The sequence below is a fragment of the Odontesthes bonariensis genome, chromosome 22 (assembly GCF_027942865.1).
Source record: "Odontesthes bonariensis isolate fOdoBon6 chromosome 22, fOdoBon6.hap1, whole genome shotgun sequence".
Taxonomy (NCBI): domain Eukaryota; kingdom Metazoa; phylum Chordata; class Actinopteri; order Atheriniformes; family Atherinopsidae; genus Odontesthes; species Odontesthes bonariensis.
The window spans coordinates 19,342,424-19,361,743 of NC_134527.1; the positions used below are offsets into that span (position 1 = coordinate 19,342,424).

At 42.2% G+C, this 19,320-nt stretch overlaps 2 protein-coding genes across 11 annotated transcripts in view; one reads left to right on the plus strand and one right to left on the minus strand.

Annotated features, from left to right (window-relative positions):
- The first annotated feature begins 526 nt into the window (after positions 1-526).
- Positions 527-3,553, plus strand: uck1 (uridine-cytidine kinase 1). Its single transcript, XM_075456301.1, has 7 exons — positions 527-729; positions 1,163-1,322; positions 1,832-1,928; positions 2,042-2,184; positions 2,261-2,355; positions 2,433-2,481; positions 2,573-3,553. The coding sequence occupies exons 1-7, from the start codon at positions 634-636 to the stop codon at positions 2,764-2,766; spliced, it is 834 nt and encodes a 277-aa protein (XP_075312416.1). The 5' UTR covers positions 527-633; the 3' UTR covers positions 2,767-3,553.
- A 1-nt stretch (position 3,554) lies between these two features.
- Positions 3,555-19,320, minus strand: part of rapgef1b (Rap guanine nucleotide exchange factor (GEF) 1b) — a 38,330-nt gene continuing 22,564 nt past the window's right edge. For 2 of the 10 annotated variants that reach the window (XM_075456292.1, XM_075456291.1), the window contains exons 7-27: positions 19,089-19,139; positions 18,412-18,526; positions 18,104-18,284; positions 16,981-17,502; positions 15,846-16,048; positions 13,643-13,804; positions 11,726-11,872; positions 11,121-11,213; positions 10,045-10,130; positions 9,544-9,649; positions 8,830-8,905; positions 8,438-8,525; positions 7,474-7,563; positions 6,502-6,687; positions 5,964-6,048; positions 5,765-5,859; positions 5,562-5,640; positions 5,369-5,470; positions 5,153-5,250; positions 4,939-5,067; positions 3,555-4,777 (exon numbers count right to left, since the gene is read on the minus strand). In XM_075456292.1, the coding sequence (XP_075312407.1) occupies positions 4,627-4,777; positions 4,939-5,067; positions 5,153-5,250; positions 5,369-5,470; positions 5,562-5,640; positions 5,765-5,859; positions 5,964-6,048; positions 6,502-6,687; positions 7,474-7,563; positions 8,438-8,525; positions 8,830-8,905; positions 9,544-9,649; positions 10,045-10,130; positions 11,121-11,213; positions 11,726-11,872; positions 13,643-13,804; positions 15,846-16,048; positions 16,981-17,502; positions 18,104-18,284; positions 18,412-18,526; positions 19,089-19,139 (2,845 nt within the window). In that variant the 3' untranslated portion in view covers positions 3,555-4,626. The remainder of the gene's footprint in view (positions 4,778-4,938; positions 5,068-5,152; positions 5,251-5,368; positions 5,471-5,561; positions 5,641-5,764; positions 5,860-5,963; positions 6,049-6,501; positions 6,688-7,473; positions 7,564-8,437; positions 8,526-8,829; positions 8,906-9,543; positions 9,650-10,044; positions 10,131-11,120; positions 11,214-11,725; positions 11,873-13,642; positions 13,805-15,845; positions 16,049-16,980; positions 17,503-18,103; positions 18,285-18,411; positions 18,527-19,088; positions 19,140-19,320) is intronic. The other 8 variants (XM_075456294.1, XM_075456293.1, XM_075456295.1 and 5 more) reach the window with 7 other exon arrangements.

The following is a 19,320-nucleotide window of genomic DNA, read 5'->3' on the forward strand; positions in this document are numbered from 1 at the left end:
GTATGTATATATATATGTATGTATATATATGTATGTATATATATATGTATATGTGTATGTATGTATATATATATGTATGTATATATATGTATGTATATATATATATATATGTATATGTATATGTATGTATATATATGTATATATATATGTATATGTATATATATATATATATATATATATATATGTATACATATATATGTATATATATATGTATATATATGTATATATATATATATATATATATATATATATGTATATATATATATATATATATATATATGTATATATATGTATGTATATATATATATATGTATGTATATATATATATATGTATATATATATATATATATGTATGTATATATATATATGTATATATATATATATATATGTATGTATATATATATATGTATATATATATATATATATATATGTATATATATATATATATGTATATATATATATATATGTATATATATATATAAAAATACATGGCTGCTTCGTAGTGTCGAATTCGTCACACAGTGTTAGTTCTCGCGAGAACAGCGGATCGTTTCTGTCTACACTTGCTTGCTGATAGCTCAGGTAGCACGCACCCAAACTGTCTGGGTTTTTGCAGTTTTTCTTATTCGGGTGATGGAGATGGATGCTCTTGGAGCCTTCGACGAGGCTGAAAGGCCAAGGCATCACCCCTTTTTAATTGGGGTTAGTGGAGGAACGGCCAGCGGCAAGGTCAGTTATTGTAAACACGAAGTTAACGTACCGGTTAGCTTAGCATACTTTACTGGTAGCGCTGACATTAGCATACATCAAACTGTCAAAACAAATGGCACGCCCACTTGTCTGTAAAGTATTTATATTCATTCACAAAGACACTGGTTATTAAATTTAGGTTGCCGTATTTGTATTGCATTTGCCACCTCTTTGAGGCATTTTAGCCTAAAAGACTGCACAGCTAACTGCTCCTCTAACAAAATTGTTTTCCCTCTCAGTGATCGACCTAAAGTCAGCTGATGGACATTACAATGAGGTCACTGCCTCACAAGGGTCCTCTCAGTTCCTTTCTTAAATAAACAAATGTATTTTTTTTAATTGTTTTTCGTTCGTTCAGTCCAGTTATGTGTTTTGAATTGTAACTCGTAAGGAGTGAAGTTCTCTTTCTCAGTCAACAGTTTGCGCCAAGATCATGGAGCTCCTTGGCCAGAACAAGGTGGACCACCGCCAGAGGAAGGTGGCCATCATAAGCCAGGACAGCTTCTACAAGGTCCTGACCCCAGATCAGAAAGCCAAAGCTCTTAAAGGCCAGTACAACTTTGATCACCCAGGTATGACCAAGCTACAAACAGTATGGTGTTTCATAAGCTATTATTGGGAAGTGGTATCCATTATTTGGGTCCTGTCTGAACTAACATACGGAGAGAAACCACAAAGTCATCAGATGTTGGCCAATTCAGATCTTGTTTTTTTTTTTTGGATGTTATTGAACTGAGGAGTTTGTTTTGCATTGCTTGGCCTAATTCTGTGTGGGACTGAGCTACTGTGCTAAGACTTGAGCAATGTTTGGGGATGACATAGTTAGAGATCAGCAATTGACTGTGAGCAAATCATGGGACATATGTAAGGTGTGTAAACAAGATTTTCTTTGACTCCACACTAAGATCTTCTGAGCTGTTATTCTAACTTACTGGCTTCGAGTAGTTCTTAAGGGTTTCTCTGTTATTGCTTGGATGTGATGTTTGACTAATAATATTGCTTTTATATAGCAGATTTGCCACACGATGCATCCACTGTATCATATATTGAATTTAACCATCCCCATTTTAATGTCTTTTAGAGGCATTTGAGAATGAGTTAATGTACAAAACCCTGAAGGACATTGCGGAAGGGAAGGTGGTTGAAGTGCCAACGTATGACTTCGTCACCCATTCCAGGTAGGAAGAAACATGAAAGTGCTTTACACGGATTAAGACCTGATGGAAAAAAATCCTCTGTCCTTCCTTCTTTTTGCGTGTCCTTAGTCTGAGAAGTCTTTGTGTGTTTACAGGCTGGAAGACAGAATCACAGTTTACCCAGCAGACGTGGTCCTCTTTGAGGGGATCCTTGTGTTCTACACCCAGAAAGTGCGTGACATGTTTCACATGAAGCTGTTCGTAGACACAGATTCAGATGTCAGGCTATCTCGCAGAGGTATTGACGTCTCCATCATATATAATTCCGGATCTTGTCACAGTCTCATCAATAACGTGACTTAATTTTCCTGTAGTCCTGCGAGACATGAACAGAGGAAGAGACCTGGAGCAGATTCTCAGTCAGTATACAACATTTGTAAAGCCTGCGTTTGAGGAGTTTTGTTTGCCTGTAAGTACGATGGTCATTACTGTTCCTGTGCTTGATTGCTTTAATTAACGTCACTAAGTGTAATTTATTCTCTTCAGACTAAGAAGTATGCAGATGTCATCATTCCAAGGGGAGTTGACAATATGGGTAAGTATTCCTAAAACAAACAAACAGGCTTTGTGTTAATATCTCCAGGATCAGAAATGCGAATAAAACTGGCTCATTTGTCTGTCATCAGTGGCCATCAACCTCATTGTGCAGCACATCCAGGATATTCTGAATGGTGACATTTGCAAATGGCAGCGTGGATCCATGAATGGCCAGGGCCGGGGTTTCAAACGAGTCATCTCTGAGCAGAGCGACCTGCAGAACGGAACCTCTAACCCTCCACCAAAGAGAGTCCTTCATGAGCCCAGTAGTCGGCCTCACTGAGAGTGTGTGTGTGTGTGTGTGAGTGTGTGAGAGAGTGAGTGTGCCTGGGGGGGGGTCCGAACTGTGAATATGTGTCTTTATTTGGTATTGCTGCTATTTATGTGAAACAGTTGCACCCTCTGCGGTTTTAAAAAAAAACAAACAAACAAAAAAAACCAACTTATAATCCAAAATCCCATGTTGCAAGCAATCAAAGATGCAGTGTCTATATTATTTTAGTACAATTACTGGTGTGAAACCAGTATGCTTATTAGATTAATAGTTGGTTATCTTCCACAAACAAGTCTTCCATGTTTTTTTTAATGTTATCTAAATGGTAACAGGAACTGTTACTGAAATGGAAGGTCTTGCAGTCGAGGTTAATAGTGTTTTATTGTTCATCATGCCTCTGCACTTTTGAGTTTGAGAGTAAACTGACTATTGGTTTTGATTGTTGCTTTGTAATGACGTTAGTATAATTTAAATGTACAAAATATGAGGTTTCGTTGTTGCTTTGCCTGTTCCTGTTTGTAATAAGTTCTAAAAAAAAAAAAATGTAATTAAGGCCAGATGTGTAGCTCAGAATTATTACAACTACTTTGATATGAAGAGTTTCCTTTTAAGGATTTAATGCCGAATCCATGCCTTCATTTTTTTTTTAAATTTAATTTTCCACCCACGGTTTCTGTACAACAATAAATGGACGTTCTTTTCGGGTATATAAGCGTCAGTCTCTCTTAAAGGAGACCCTGGGTCTCAATGAGATTTTACCTGTATAAATAAGAGGTTAATAAAAAAGGAAAATTAAGCTTTTGACAAACTTTTGGTGTTTATAGAAACAGAGCTGTTTGTTTTATTGTAGTTTGAGAGCACAGTGTGATGTGTGGGTTTTGACAGTCCGATGATTTACTACAGCACATGTTGAAATGACAAACGCACACACGTCACTGAGGACTTCAGTCACACACGCAGACACTCTTTCACACACCGATATTACTGGGACATGATTGTGATTGCCTGATGGTTCTTTACACTTGAACACTGCACTCGATTCAGTATGACATACATAGATCACAGCATCTTTAGTAATTCATCTTTTTTGTGTTTTTGCTTTGCTTTTTTTTAAGTGCACATACATATGGCACTTGGGAGAAGCCAAGCTCTTCTCATAAGCATAAACGTCCTTTTTAAGAACAAAAGGAGCATTGTATATAATACATGTAACCATAAATGATTCTTACACAAAAGGTTTCAAAACAAACTCCAAATTCCAGTCTATGATGGCCGTCCTGTCTTTAGGGTTGAAATCCCCCCAGCAGATTCTCAGTCTGCAGCCTGTGTGTGGATGTCACAGTTTGTGGCAGGTTGCGCCCGAGGTTCTGCCGTCTGAGGGAAACTTAAGTCTGTGAGAGGGTTTCAGAAGGTGACCCGCGAATGGCACATACATAAGGAAAAAGAAAGAAGGGACTTTGAATGTAATGGACCATTCAGTTCAATCTCACGCACACACAACAGCTCCACTCTAAAACAGAGAGCCCAGGGAGCAGACTTTGGTCATTTCCGTAGTGTCTCCCTGTCCACTCTGTGCGATTACTCGCTCCTCTTTGGCACCAGGTTTTCTCTGGTACCATCATAGTCTTTGAATCTCTCCCCGTCTACATGCCAGACCACAGTCATCCCAAATATAATCTCCCAGAGCAACATAGCTCTTTGTAAACCTCGACGACGCTTCAGTTGTCTGTAGTTTGTTCTGGTTTCCCCAAAACGAGTCTCCCGTTAGGTTCAACGGATAGCTTTCATTTGTCTTTCTATCAGTCTGTAGTAAAGTGGAGTTAGTGTCATGAAGCACAGTTGGAGGTCAGTTTTGCAAGCCCATTGACTCTAGGTCTTCTCCTCACGGTCTGTCTTGCGCCGGGCAATGTTTCTGGGCTTAATCTTCAGCGAGAGTTCCCACAAGGCCTCCTCAGCCAGGTGGTCGCTGAAGTCGTTGAAGAAAGAGATGATGTCCTCGTTGCGCTTCAGCTCATAATGCCTGAGATTAGAATAGGTTTGATTAAAGCAGCCCTTCATTACTCAGAAAACAAAAGCTCATTTTAAATGATGATGAAGCACATGTTCTAATCCCTGCCACTGACACTTTGACATTTACTGCTTTGAGCAAGTTTTCTATTAATTCTATTAATTAAGTCTTACACTTGCTGGAAGCGCCGCATGCTGTCCAGAATGTTGAACTGTTGCCAGCGTTTGGAGAAATTGACTTTCCCGTCTATGAGGTCGGGGTTCCCCAGGTGGACAAAGGTCAAGTCCTGGAGAATGAGACCTCTGCAAAGAGGAGGAGAAGGAAGTCGGCCAAAGTCGAGCAGTGCGCAGCAGACCTGAACGGGTCTAAAAACCAACATTTACTTACAAGTAGGGGATGCATGGGGGCTCCACCTCAGCCAGAGCAGCTCTGTACGCTCTGAAGGAGGAGGAGCTGTCGATCAGCGTGCAATACTCCTCCAATCCCTGAGAAGCAGGATATGGGAGAAGCGTGGAAATATTAGCAGTTATGCAGTCAAAGACAGACTCAATGCTCCTCAATGACATCTTTGGACAGGACACCTTCCATTAACAATCATCTTACCTCTGAGGTCTGTTTCTGCCACTCCAACCTCCTGATGGGGGCCGAGTCCAGGGCGGACAATATTGCCAAGTAAGAGTTGAAGTTGTTCAGCTTTCTTAAGTGCTGCAATAAAAAGAAAAGCAGAACTATTTAATGCCACAAAAAAAAAAGCAACAAAACAAGACTTCATGCTTTTAACAGTGAGGTAATGTACCTTCATGATCTTAATAAACTTGAGAAGCAGCTTCTCTCGGTCTTGGGCTTTCTCCTGCTGAATTATCAAAGAACGGACCCTGTAGGAGACAGAAATTAAATACTACGGTTTGTAGCATTTATCACAACCAGAGAAAAAACAGGGATTCTAATGACAGAGAAGAGGATGTTAGCATCTGATCATTACTGTGATTTTTGTCTTACCAATAGCTCATGTTGTTAAAGTGCTCTGTGAACTGAGTCAGGTTGGGACTCTTCTCCTCATTCTGCTCCTTGGCCCAAAGCAGAACCTCTGGAATCTGAAGGAAAATGGGAGAAGAGTAGGGTAAATAAAATAGTTTAGACTCCCTGGAGCTTAGTGTCAAAACAGAGAAAAGGCAAACGATAAGAGAGGTCACTGTACCTCTATTTTGTAGAAAAGTTCAGCATCCAGAAGAGTTAGCTGATCAGCAATCTCGTGACTGCGGAAGTCATGAAGAGTTCCAGGTCTATAAAAAAAAAAACACACAAAATGTTAGGAGTGTTCATCTGCAAATGATGCCAGTTTATCTTGATAATACTGTGTAGGTAGTACAACTACAATTTCAAGTGCTTATGTTATTTGTTCTTTGTGTCTCTTCTCCACTTGTTTTTGCTCAGTCTGCCTCTGTCCCCCTCTTCCGCCTCATCACCTGAATTATGAGCCTTTTAAATCGCTGCCATTCTCTATCTGTCCACCAGATGGCCTCCAACTCTGCCATCTTTTTGATAACGTTTCCATGGATTGTCAAAATTAAACATGGCACAACAGCATTCTTGATTTCACAAACATCTAAGTGTAGCCATTCTCATTATTTACCAAGGCGTCTTCCGTGCAATAAATAAAACATGGTCATATTTAAAGGTACAGAGACACTGCTGCACTCATCTCAGATAAAGCCTACTCTTGACCCCCACAGTACCTTGCAGAGACCCCTCGGGCAGCCAGGGGCTTGAGGGAGTTAGTGTAGCGCAGCAACTTCTTCTGCTCCACCTTATCCAGGATGTTCTTGCGGAGTACACGGGCAAGGCTGAGCTCGCCACTGCACACCAGCGTGAACACCAGCTCCATGAGTTGTTTCAAAATGTCCTCCGTCAGCTCCACCAGGCTGAAAGAGAGAGGAGAAGAAGTGATTAAAAGGTTTGAATAATGGGACTTGACAAATAGAAGATAGTTCCTATTTGAGTTGCTGGTGCTCAAACCAAAAGCAGTTGATGAAAGGGAAATAAACCGAAAATGATGGATAAGCTGATTAATTACAGCGGTTTTCTAGATATTACTGAGTATTGTTATCTAGCCTGGCTGACGCGTCCACATCTCGATGAGATGGTGGTCTGGGAACTAGGTGTGCATTTTCTCGTATTTGAGGCGTGGTTTACGAATGCCTAGAGCCGTTTATTGGGCGCTACGAATGTCTATCAAATGGCGTCTGGTTCTTCCCATGCTGCTTTGCGCGCGATTCATAGCCAATTGTATCACTTATACCAGATGACGTATGTAGAGCGACAGAAATTCGAGGAGGAAGAAGAAGACGCGTTGCTCTTTTTTAAAAGTAAACTTGCGTTCTAAGCTACTTAAAACACTTTCTAAGGCTGCATCGAACGGTAACGTTGTGTCCGCTGCCATGTTGGATTAACACTCTACAAGCTTCAGTGTCGCGCATAGACGTCGTCACCGTCTTGCTGCCCCCCCGTTTTGTGATTGGTTCCCTAACTCAGGCAAAAATAAGGGCGGTGGTTTCCAGGCTGCCTTTGCAGTGTGAATGAAATCGTGCACAAAGCAGCATGGGAATTCCCACGCTAATTGTTATCAAGATTTAGTGATGATTACCCAAACATATCCACAGATTCCAAAAAGTCAGAGCGATTAACAGCAAAGTCAGAGTCCTACTCACCACAGCTCATCCACCACACGAACCAGGACAAAGAATGTGTTCTTGCTGACTCGCTTCTTGAAGGTGTCTGGACTGTGGCAGAATGTGGTGTATGTGCTTTGTGGTTAAAGACAATTCAACCAATTCTCACTTCTGAATACAAAATGCATAAGCATGCTTGACTAACTTGTTGTTTTTATTGATCGTGCAGCACCTTGGTTTAACCCGTTGGCTCTCTCTAAAAAACAAAACAAACAAAAAAAAAAAAAACCCCAAAAACATATACACTTTCATGCAAAAAAAACCCCAAAAAACACAGGCTTTTGCACATATACGATGATCGATTAAAGAATTAAGACAAGAAGGATGGTGTTTTGCTCTATACAGTACAATGCAGTTCACCATTAGTGGGATTTTAAAGCAAAACAAAGGGCATGTATGCAAGTACTGCACAAGATTCTGTTAAGCTCTGTAATTCTCTCTTAGCCTGATTTCTTTGTGTAAACAATATTCATCATTACACAGCAATCACCGTTACTACTGTGTTGCTCGTTGAGTCTTGCAGTAAAAACAGCAGGACCTCAACTTTTATTTCATTAGCAACTAATCTGCTGATTACAATCTTCAAATCAGCCAATTAACCGTTCCATTCAAAATGACAAAAACTTTAGAGAAGATATCCTGTTACTGGGGAGCCCATCATGCCGAGCTTAGTTCACAACACATGATCTACTCTGGATGTGGGACGAGAAAAAAGCGAGACAATCACAAAAAGCTTCCACATTTTCAAACGTCAGTATCCATCAGTAGAAGATTAAATTGAACTAGAGCTTTCTGTGTACTAAGCGCTTCGCTGAGAGATCTAAATAGGAACAAAGAAGATAGACAAGTCATTCTTCAGTAAATAAGGATTAAAGCAAGAAAATCGGCCATCTGCCGACAAAAAAAGCGATCGAGCCCTGAGTGAAGGGTGAATTGAAAAGGATATCTGTGGTGTAGCTTTTTAATGAGGTCCTCTGGGGTTATAAAAGTCCTATATGTAGTCAGAAAGGCTTCACAGTACAAAACGAGATCTGTTGAGAAAAAAAAAAAAGAAAACAGGAAAATGCAGCAGATTTCAGTTGAAGGCAGCCAGTGAACCAATTAAAACTGACAACACATCATCAAACGCGATGGCTTCAAACTCAGACACAGTGGAAATAAGAGAGAGACAGACTATTTAAAAATCAAACCAAGAATCATTCTTAGCCAACAGAAATAAATCTGTCCTTAAATGGAAAATAAATCAGGATGTGTCAAACTAGTAAAGCGGAGCTGTGCCAGTGACCCAGAAGCACAGTGACATACTGGAGGTAACAAGCAGTCTCAACACCGTACCTTTGCGGTCTGTTTCTGTAGCGTGGACTAATAAGATATCTCCTGATCCAGCACGAACATCAGGACCATCGTCATTCTAAAAAAATAAAAAAATAAATGAGAAGCAGAGAAACTGCAAACATGACAAACTCACCTACATGGACAGAAATATACACGAGATTGAAACCAGGAGAAGAACGGCAGGAGGTGATATGAGGTGAAGCAGTCTAGCCCAAAATGTAGCATGCACATTTCCTCCTTCTCTCTCCCCAACCCTCCCCGTCTTGCACCAGCTCCTCTGATGACGAAGAAAAAGTCAGACTTGTGTATGATACAATCACCAGCACTGCAATATGTCTTCTGTAACAACTCTAAAGGCCTTTGCAAGTTATAAATTGTTCCCTCACGCATTTCTCGTCTCTTCCGATCTTCTTTTGTCATTCACTGCTGTCACATTGCCCCTAACCTTGCAGACAGGCGTGCAGCGTTTTAACACATCTGCACATCAGACTGCACCACACAGGACAAAGGAGGAGGAAGAGGAGGAGGGAGGTTTGTCAGTTTTAGCTCTGCAACTTTGGAGATTTACCTCCAGAGGGCAGCAATGCCCATCAGAGGTGCAACTCAGAATCTTTTTTTCCCACATCTGTCTCACAACAATCTTTACTCTGCATGCCGTTCTGTCGCAGTAACATTTCTTAAAACAGCACACAGCATCAGAAGTCGTTGTCTTACTTCTTGTTTTAGTGTTATCCTGCTCATAATCTCTTTGTGGTCTATGAGGGAGAGCTCATCCACATCTTCCTCATCGTCCCCGGCTGATTCTGATGACTTTTGCCTCCTGAAACACACACACACACACACACAACCAACCACCGTTAACGCAGACACACTCATATCCGTCCAGGGCACCAAGAACGAAAGCAAAGCTCCAAATCTATTCAGCATTTGACAAATGAGACCCCTGATTATCTGCTGAAAATAAAATGAATCTGCAACCGAGTTGTCAGTTCAGTCAGTTTAGACGAGAAAAAAAAAGAAAAAAAGAGTAAACACTGATTGGCTTTAGCTCCTTAAATATGAAGATTGGCTTGCAGAAACTCCAGTGCCTCAGGAAACAGTAACACCACAAAAGATGTCCAATGTAAAGATTAGTTTAGAGTGCATATTGTACATAGTTACCATGCATTACAAAGGTTTATGTCATCAATAAGGAGTAAATAACATGACTGTTACCTTTCTTTTTCCAAAGCCTCTTTGCTATTGCTTGATGGTATCTGAGGGGCGGGGTCTTGAAGTGCATCATCAGCTGCGATTGTTTCCTAATCAATGGAATGGGAAAGAAAACAAACAATAATCAGCCTCTGCACAGTAGGTTACATGGAATATCACTGGTGAGTGCTTCCATGTAGTAACGGACTGCTTGTAGATGAGATCGTATGAACCACCAGGAACTCATGCAACACATTGATGGAGGGAAAGGAGAACGGATGCTTTGTACAAATGACTTTCACGTTTTCCTATTACATTGGGGGGGGGGGGGGACTTATGGGTAAAGAGCTCCTTTTCCTTACCATAAGTAAAGCAAACCCAACTGATGAGACCCAAAATAGAACAACACCACTGGGTAAAATCCACATGAATTGAAACTACACCAAACGTGAAACCTCCAAACACACATCCACACTTAGTCTCCATCGCAGTCTCCCACGTGTGTAAGAATGAAAAAAAAAAAAAGCAAAGCCCTCATCCCATCATGCCTAAAGTACACCAAACATACATGAACAGGCCCAAAGGAATACGATCACGCACACATCAGCTGTCACACATGCACAGGTAAACAGAAGGTTTTTTTTTTTAATGGGAATGTTACTGGAAAACTGGAAACCCATCGCATCCCTTTTTGGAAAGACATGTCAGGAGTTAGATCAGGGCGAGGTTAAATGCTCGTTACAGTTGAAGCGCAGCCAGAGAGACAGCAATTACCAGCCAGGCAGTCAAAACAACAAACACATGGACATCTTCTCCACAGACACCAACCAGAGCACATGATTCCCTTAAAGACAAACCTGTGAACCTGAAGTCATGCTCAGTCAGGTTTGGCTACACTCACATTCCATTTCAGCGCCATTTCATCTAGGAGATGAATCAATAAGAGCTGCTGAGTGCAACACATGTGAGAGCAACATGTGCCAGGCCAACAGGCCACCTTACATCAAATCCCTCGCTACATTCGAATTGATTCATACCCCCCGAGGTGACAGGACGCGCAAATGGAATTGACCTTTCACCCGTGGCAAACAGCTACTTACTCTGAGGGAGAGAGGCAGCTCCCCATTGGCCTGGCTGGATGAGTACAAGTTGACATACTCCCCCTCCCCGCCCTCGTCATTCGCGCTCTCGCTCTATGGGAAGAGAGGAGGGACACAAACCGAGGCGTAAAGCACCAGAGAGGGGCAAAGAGTGTTTGCTGAGGGTTTAGCAAACTTTAAGTGTGAATATGTAGCTAAGGAGGAGAGATAGCAGCTGGCCAAGGTCTTGTACTCTATCCACAGCTGTGTGTTTTCCAGCTCTGTGTCCTCAACACCAGCAGGTGGCACTGGAGTGCATCATATGTAAAAGGGATAGTACTTACTGGCAAGAACATGCAGTGCAACATGCTCAGCTGGGATTCTTTTAAGACCAATAATCAGACAGCAGACAGTTTGTGGGCAGTGATAATGACAACAAGATGCAACTAAGAGAATGAGTCACTCTATCATCATTTGAGCAACAATACAGAAAACCAAACAGCTGTTATCCAACTTCAATCTTCCGAGGAAAGAGGCCCAGTATCAGATTTTACAGTCCGTCTTAAAGAACTACGTTTTATATGAATCCTGCTTGGGCTTTCAACATCTATCCTTTGTGAGCTCACCGCTGAGGTGTGGAGAGAGTCAGTGAGAGAAGACTCAGAGGGAAGACAAACAGCCACAGAACCCATTGAGCCAGCCAGGGAACCGTTGGGCCCGCCCCCGCTGCCATCCAGAATGGTGGCATTGGTCAAGGCAACCTGGTCCAAGCTCTGTGATTGGTGGGGGGGGGAAATGAAAGCAAGAAAGGGAAAAAAAACAAAAAAACAAAACAAAGGACAGGACTGAAAGATCAGAGAAGAGAAGTCAGAGCAGACAGAAACAGAAGCTGAACAATAAGAAGCAGGGGGAGTAGTGTTCACCTCATTCTCTAATACCTCCATTAAGCCTGGACTATGGGCATGACGTGCCTGAACATGAGCCCCATTGCGCGTACAGCTGTACGTAATAAAAAATGAAATAATGCAAAAGTGGAACCAGTGACAACTCAAGTGAGGTAAGATGGCATGAGACATTCAATTTCACAAGAAGTAGGATCAACGGGCCTAAAAAATTGCTAAATAAAAAAGATGTTTTAATGTATATAAGTGTGCGGCCAGCTGAGGAGATGCCTGGTAACAGGGAGGTAGTGGCGACCTGTTATAACACGTTTCACATACCAGCCCTGTTTGAGCATACCAGCAGAGCTGCAGACACAGATCAGTGATAAACACCACGCACACTCATGAACATGAACACACACACACACACACACACACACACACACAGAGACTCGCAACTGAATGCAGGTACTCATGCACTAAAGACATTTTTCTCTTTAACCCACTACATAAAAAGGAAAAACTACATATATATATATATATATATATATATATATATATATATATATAAAAAATACATAAATTTGTCCACAACTGAATGTGTTCGTTTCCTCTGGGCATCTCCCAAAAATCTTAATGCCCCAAGGAGCAGAGGAATGCAAACATTCCACAGAAACACAAATGGGAGGTGTGGAGGTCTGTGCGTATTTAGGGGGCAAGGAGGTTACAGGATGGTGGTGAGGGAGGTAAGGAGGGAGGCAGACTCGATGAGCATGAGACGGCAGAGAAGTATGAGACAGACGCTGGAGGATGGAGAAGACGAGGAGGAAAAAAAAAAAAAAAAAAAAAAAAAAGAGTAGTCGAAACAGAGGGAATGTGTTTTCCATCAGGTCCATCTGGTGCTGCATTCCACATGAGATATCCTGAGGGAGATCCACACCATGTCTTAGCGTGCTTGTGCAACTTGGGGTCATCATGGGTCAACTCTCCCAAAATACTGACAAGAACAATGTTACATAGACATGCCATTTTAGGATTAGGGCCAGGCCCTAACTACCTGAAATAAAGTACTGACTGACCATAAATTATTTCATTCACAAGAACCCAGTGATGGCTGAATCGTTCCATTCTAACATAGGGTTGATTACTTATTTATGATCCTAAATCAAAGCCCTGAGAGCCTCTTGTGATATTTTCAGGAGTTACTCAAGACAATTCAGTGACTGCATCTCTGAGGAATACTGAAAGGAAGAAGAGGGTCACATAATTACCTGTCATGTGGAAGAAAGCTTCAGGTCAGCGCACAAACACACAAAGCTGGCAAACCAGTGGCTGCGACAAATAACTGCACACATTCATGACCACGCAAGTCGCATATTAATCACATACTATCTAATACCTCAAATGAAAACAAAAATCACGCAGTTTAAAGAAATGCACACATGGATGGGTGGATGAACAAAATTAAGGGTCACACAGCAACCAAAGCACTGATGCTTGAGGGGGTCGGCCTGTCAGAAGCCACAAAGATGAACAGACTTGTATCACATATGGAGCACATACAGGCCATGCCACCACTGGACCAGTCAAGAACCACACAGCACCCACACCAGAGCAGAGAATGAGATGTGAGAGGGGTTCTGCTGGACGGGGGCGACTCACCGTGGGTGTGGTCAGAGATGCCTGTCCATTCAGGTAGGAGTTAGAGACGGACATGCTGAGGCCCAGCCCAGAGCCTGCCTCCTCCAGGGCCGCTACAGACGGCTGGAGGTGGCAAGAGAGAGAAGACGAGGAGGAGGAAGAAGGGGAAGAGGAGTGGGAGGCCTTAGACAGGAAACAAGGACAAAGAAAGAAAGAAAAAGACAGAAAGAAAGAAAGAAGAGATATAAAAATAGAGCAAGTGAGAGTAATGAGGGTTACGGAAAGGAAAAGAGGGAAAACAGGGAGTTAAGAGAAAAAAAAGAGGGGACAGATGATTACTCTAGTAAGCAAGACTGAATTAGAGCAGACTTAATCAAAGTTCAGCTGCAGAAGGGTAGTGAAGTCGCAGTGGTGAAAGCTGAAGAGGATTCTTGTAGATAAGATGAAAAGTATCACGCATTGGCTGAAGATGTAAACGGTGAAGGGATGTGTAGGCTACTGCCGTTGAAGTGTCCCTGCATCAACCGACTTATCAAACCTCAATTACTAAAAGTTCAAGTAACTTGTTCAGGGAGCACTTTATGATATCTACTGCGAAAGTTCCATAAAGCTTTTAATATCCTTTTTGGTTTTACAGAAACCAGGTCATCAACAACACGGTCTAAACAGAGCCAATATGATCTGCTTTGAGATTTTTGGTCTCCATTTTCTTATCCAAACCGCAGCTGGAATTACTTTTTTTCCCCCCTTTTTTTTTTTTTTTTTTTTGCAAAGCTGTGTAAAGTCGCCAAAGCATGTAAGCCTGTAACATGGGTTTATGCAGCGGGCAAACAGGCTTATTCCACTGAGCCACGAGCTCATCAACCCCAAAACATGAGGCCAGATTAGGCTGTGTGGCGGCTGCAGCAAAGGCGACTACAGTTTGGCTGTGTGCTCAGACAAAAGAATGTTATAAATAAAACCTGCTCAAAATACACACTTGTGGTGTCAGAAAGAGGACAATGGACAAAGAGAAGGGCCTGGGTAGACAAGCGCTCTCACTATCTGGGCTGTGAAACAGCTTTATACCCAGGAGAAAGCGCAGCATCTGTTTACTGTCCCTAAGTGCCCCGTCTTCAATTCACCGGCGAAGCTTTAAGCCAAACATCACTGTGTGACAACACATGTTGCTTGTGCATATGTTTCATGAAGTTTGAGTTTAAAAGCCATATTCTCGCAGCTTTAATGCAAACATTTCCCCACATTACCCCCGTTAGTGACTTTATAAATATTTAGCTATTATCTCACTAACAAAATGTAGCAAATCGGCTTCATTAGGATTTTGTTGGTGCAGATAGACACGATCGACAGTGGCCACACAGCCCACTAACTGACATTTCGTACCAATTCTAATGCTCAAAAATAATTACTGCACAGATGCACAGCATGTGTGCTTGTTATACACCTGAATTATAATAATATCTCATGAGAAATATTGAAAAAAGGTTCCAGTTGGGCAGAAAGTGTGTTATGGCAGAACTGATCAATCGCAGAAAGATGTAGGAGCTTCCAGGGCCTTCAAAGGTTTCATGCCGAACTGCCCTCCCCTGCTATGACCTATTCCATTGTATCTTGATGTCAATGACTCACTGGCAGACGACTGTCTCAATTAGCCCAGACGCAACCCCAGATTAAGATAAGTGGACTGGATCTGATGTGGGGAAGATAAAGGCTGCTCTTATCTCCCACTTACAAGCAAACACCTCAGTGTGTGCACAAATGTCTGCTTTGGCTAAAAAAAAAAACGACGACAAAGAGGTAGAAAGAGAAGGGAGGGGGGGGGGGGAGCTGAATAGGTGAAGGAGATCAAGCCATAGGACCAAGCTCAAGAGAAAAGAAAAAAACGAGGATTATCACTGGGTTGTACTTTGGGTCCAGAATGCACGAAGCATTCTCTCACACTCTTTCCTCCCAGCTGTGTGCTCACAACACTGTTTGGCACACAACTGTGGGTACAATCTTACAAATCAAGTGTCACTGATGAATGTTTCCCATCCTAACGTGAACTGAACAGTTTCAGGAATTTAAAGTGCAGCATTGCTCACTGAGTCCAAACGAGTCAACCAAGTTTCTCTCTCCCTTCAATAGCCATTCGTGAGATATCCTATAATATCAAACTGACAGGGTTTGAACTCCTTTGGAGGATGTATGCCAACATAAATGCACACACGGTGGGGTTTCTTACCAGTTGTCGTTGTTTTGGTGGCAATGCTGGGGGCAGCAGAGGCTCATGAACTGAGTCGGTGCTGCTGAAGGAATCATTGAAGCCACAGACCTCCTGGAAATGCCTGTTACGCTGTTCATAGATGCTTTCACTCTGTGGCATCTGGTAGAAAACGGAAGGTTGTGGCTCTGAGTAGTCCTCCACAAACTGCATGTACTGAAGGACTGGAGGAGAGAGATGGATTAATTATTCAAGCATTTGATTAAATTGCTTAGAGTTACGACAAACTCAATAAATTAAAGGCTGACACGTCACGTATATACAGTCTGTCAATTAAAGATTAATGCATCTCATACACTTTAAATGATTTAATTAATTAAAAAGGTAAAGTCAGGGCAGCAAAGGTTGGGACTTTTGTCCCTGTTATGGCCAAGTGCATGAACGCCTGCTTTCTACATTTCCCAAAATGCAACTCTAATGTATTAAATCCCACTTTAACTGGCTGGTTGACACCCATTTGATTCTGAAGCGACATCTTAAGGCTTTAAAGCAGACAGTCTCTGTAAAATAATCTATAATAGGACAACCTTCCTGACACAAGAAGAGCAGCGACAGTGACACAAAAGTGAGTTGTTCTATGACTAGTGTGCAGCATTTATGTGGAAAATTTATGGAACTTCGGTTTAAAATAACTTTACGCTCATTGTCCGTTTAACATTCTACATGACTGAAGTCATACACTGTGAAAAGTGTAACAACAAGCAGGAAGGGCTGACTGTATGAATGACATAATACAGTAGCTTGTGGGGAAGTGATGTAGGAGGCGGGTGAGGAAATGACCAAATATTGCCCTCTGTACCCCTTGAGCCAGACCCATTGTGGCACAGCCTAGCATTCACTTCCTGCCTCTGTTCACAATGAATATTTCTTTGACATAAGCTATGCTTCAACAAGCCGATGACAAAATGCAGCTCATGTCCCCATTTTCCTTTCCTAAGATCAACCTCATCCCTTCCTCTGCTCTTCCCTTCATTACTCTTGGTTCTTTCCTTTTGCTTCATGTAGCCTCTGTGCCAGCTAATTTAAAGAGGTTACCCCTTTTTTTCTTTTTCCCCTCCCTCATTACATCACCAACCCCACCTTTACCCTCACTTACTGTTTCTGCTTTTCTTTTCTGGCAGCGGCGGTGGGCTGGCGGAGACGTCAGCATTCTCACTAGCAATGTATTGAGAAACGAACACGCCCCCATTTGTCTGAGGCATGGGTGAGATGGGAGTGAAAAGGGGGAATGGTGGCGTAGGGTGAAGCTCTTCTTCTGACAGGTTGTCATATTGGGAGGGGTAGCGCTCATACAGGACCCTGGACCCGGCATCAGGGAAGGACGACGTTTGGGTGCTGCGGCGCTTCTTCAGTGGCAGGGCAGGTGGAGCGCTGATGCGAGAGGACTGTAGGGGATTAGGATGATTAGGCTGAGGGGTCCAGTATTCTGGCTGCTGGGTTGGAGGAGCACTGAAGCGGGGATGTGAGGGATGCTGTCCAGGAACAGGGGATGAGGACTCGCTGTGAGACTCGGGCAGAGGGCTGAGGCAACCTCCTACGGGTACCGGAGGCAGGTTATCCCCAACAGACAAGTCCTGGTGGAGGAAGTCATAATCCGGGTCGTAATTCTCTGTGTTGTCTGAAAAAGTGAAGACGAGATTTAGCTAAAATTCCCGATGATTCACTCAACTGTTAGCTGAGAACTACGCTTTAACATCAGCATCCTCACTATAAGTGAAATAGAAAATGTTTCGTTGGCAAAAACACATCCGACAAAATTGATATGCTCAAATCCCTTACTGAATATTTTAGTTCCCATCATTCATTTTGACCAACAAATTGAGTTGGAAACATTTACAAAGCCCTCATATTCATAACCTAAACAGAATCTGGCTTTTCCATTATAGGTTGGTTAAATCAACAGGAGGTAACAAGTGATACTTTTTAAGTTGCATTTATTCTATAATTCTTTTCAAATTTGGTTTCTGGGCAATCTCTCTTTGCAAGCGAATATGTCACAAATGAGAGGTTTTGTATCTCAACAAAACCAACAGTAAGCCCGCATAAAAGAAATTCAAGATCAGTTGATCACAGCATGTCAAAGGCAGGAAAGTTTCACATTCATAATTCAGTTTTGTGGGTCTATCTAAAGGTTGTTATCATTAATTTGACTGCAAACAAGATTCAACTATAAAAATGACATTGAAACCCATTCTCTAGAGTTTAATTTGGATTCTTACCAAGTGTCTCGCAGCTGGTGTTACGAGAGCACTGACCACTGTCCTGCTCCATGGAAGAAAGCTGTTCTTCAGACTTGCTGAGTTTCCCCATACTACTGCATGGAGAAAGTCGTGGGGAGTCTCCACCGTAGGAATGACTCCCCCCGGAGAAACGCCTCTGAAGGAGCTCCTGCTCGTACTCCTGCGCAGACACAGTAAGACGTAATGTGCACTTCTCATTAGCAGGCGTATTTGCTGTATATTACGTTGATATAGTCTTAAACCTAACCCGAAGGAAGCCATAATGCATAATTGAGTAAATCCTTCACCTGTCTGTGGTCGCTACATGGCAAGCTGGAGCCACGGCTCATTGGGGCAACCACTGCAACTGGTGTCGGCGAAGGGGCCGACTGGCGCTTCTTAGGTGGAAGAGCTGGTGGCGGACTATCAACAAATAAGCACAAACAGTAGAATTAAAAAAAACCAAAAAAAAAAAACAGAAATGATGGATGCTTGTGTCTCAGGGACAGAGTCAACAAGGACAGTCTGTTAAGCACACAAAACGCACTTTCTGACATGTATGCACATAGAAATTCATGTATAGATACATGAACACACACATTATCATCCCTCCTGTGGAACAGCGAGATGAAATTGAGGGTGTTTCATGTTAGCCTCACTCAGCTATGACATGAAGTTACCCTGTCTGTCAAACCTACATTCTCTCGGTGAGATATTATCACATACAAATGGGGAGATGCGAGTAAAGATAAGCAACCATGATATGGAGGCTAACAAAAAGACACTTCATTGGTCAGTCACACACTCTCATGCATTGGACGGCCTTCTGATTGGATGAGGAGGTCTTCAGGGAATACCAAGGATGACACAAACTTTACGATAATGCAACCATGCAAATCAAAAGCTTTCATCCAATCAAGAAGCTTTATGAGGTTCGAGGGCGGGATGTTATTACGGAACTGGATGAACCTATGGGCTGACGTACTTCTCTTTCTGAGAGGGTCTCCTTTGGCCAGCGTCAGCACTCAACTGTGCTCTGCTCCCAGAATCCAAAGGGAGACCAAGGATGAAAAATAAATGAATAAATAAATAAAATCGAGAAACAGCAGAAAGAATAAGGAAGGAAAAGGCAGAGCAGCAAACAAACAAATTTATCCAGATTTGAAACTTTAAGAGTGGAAGTTGTGCAAGAGCCAAAGAATTTCAAATTAGATTGG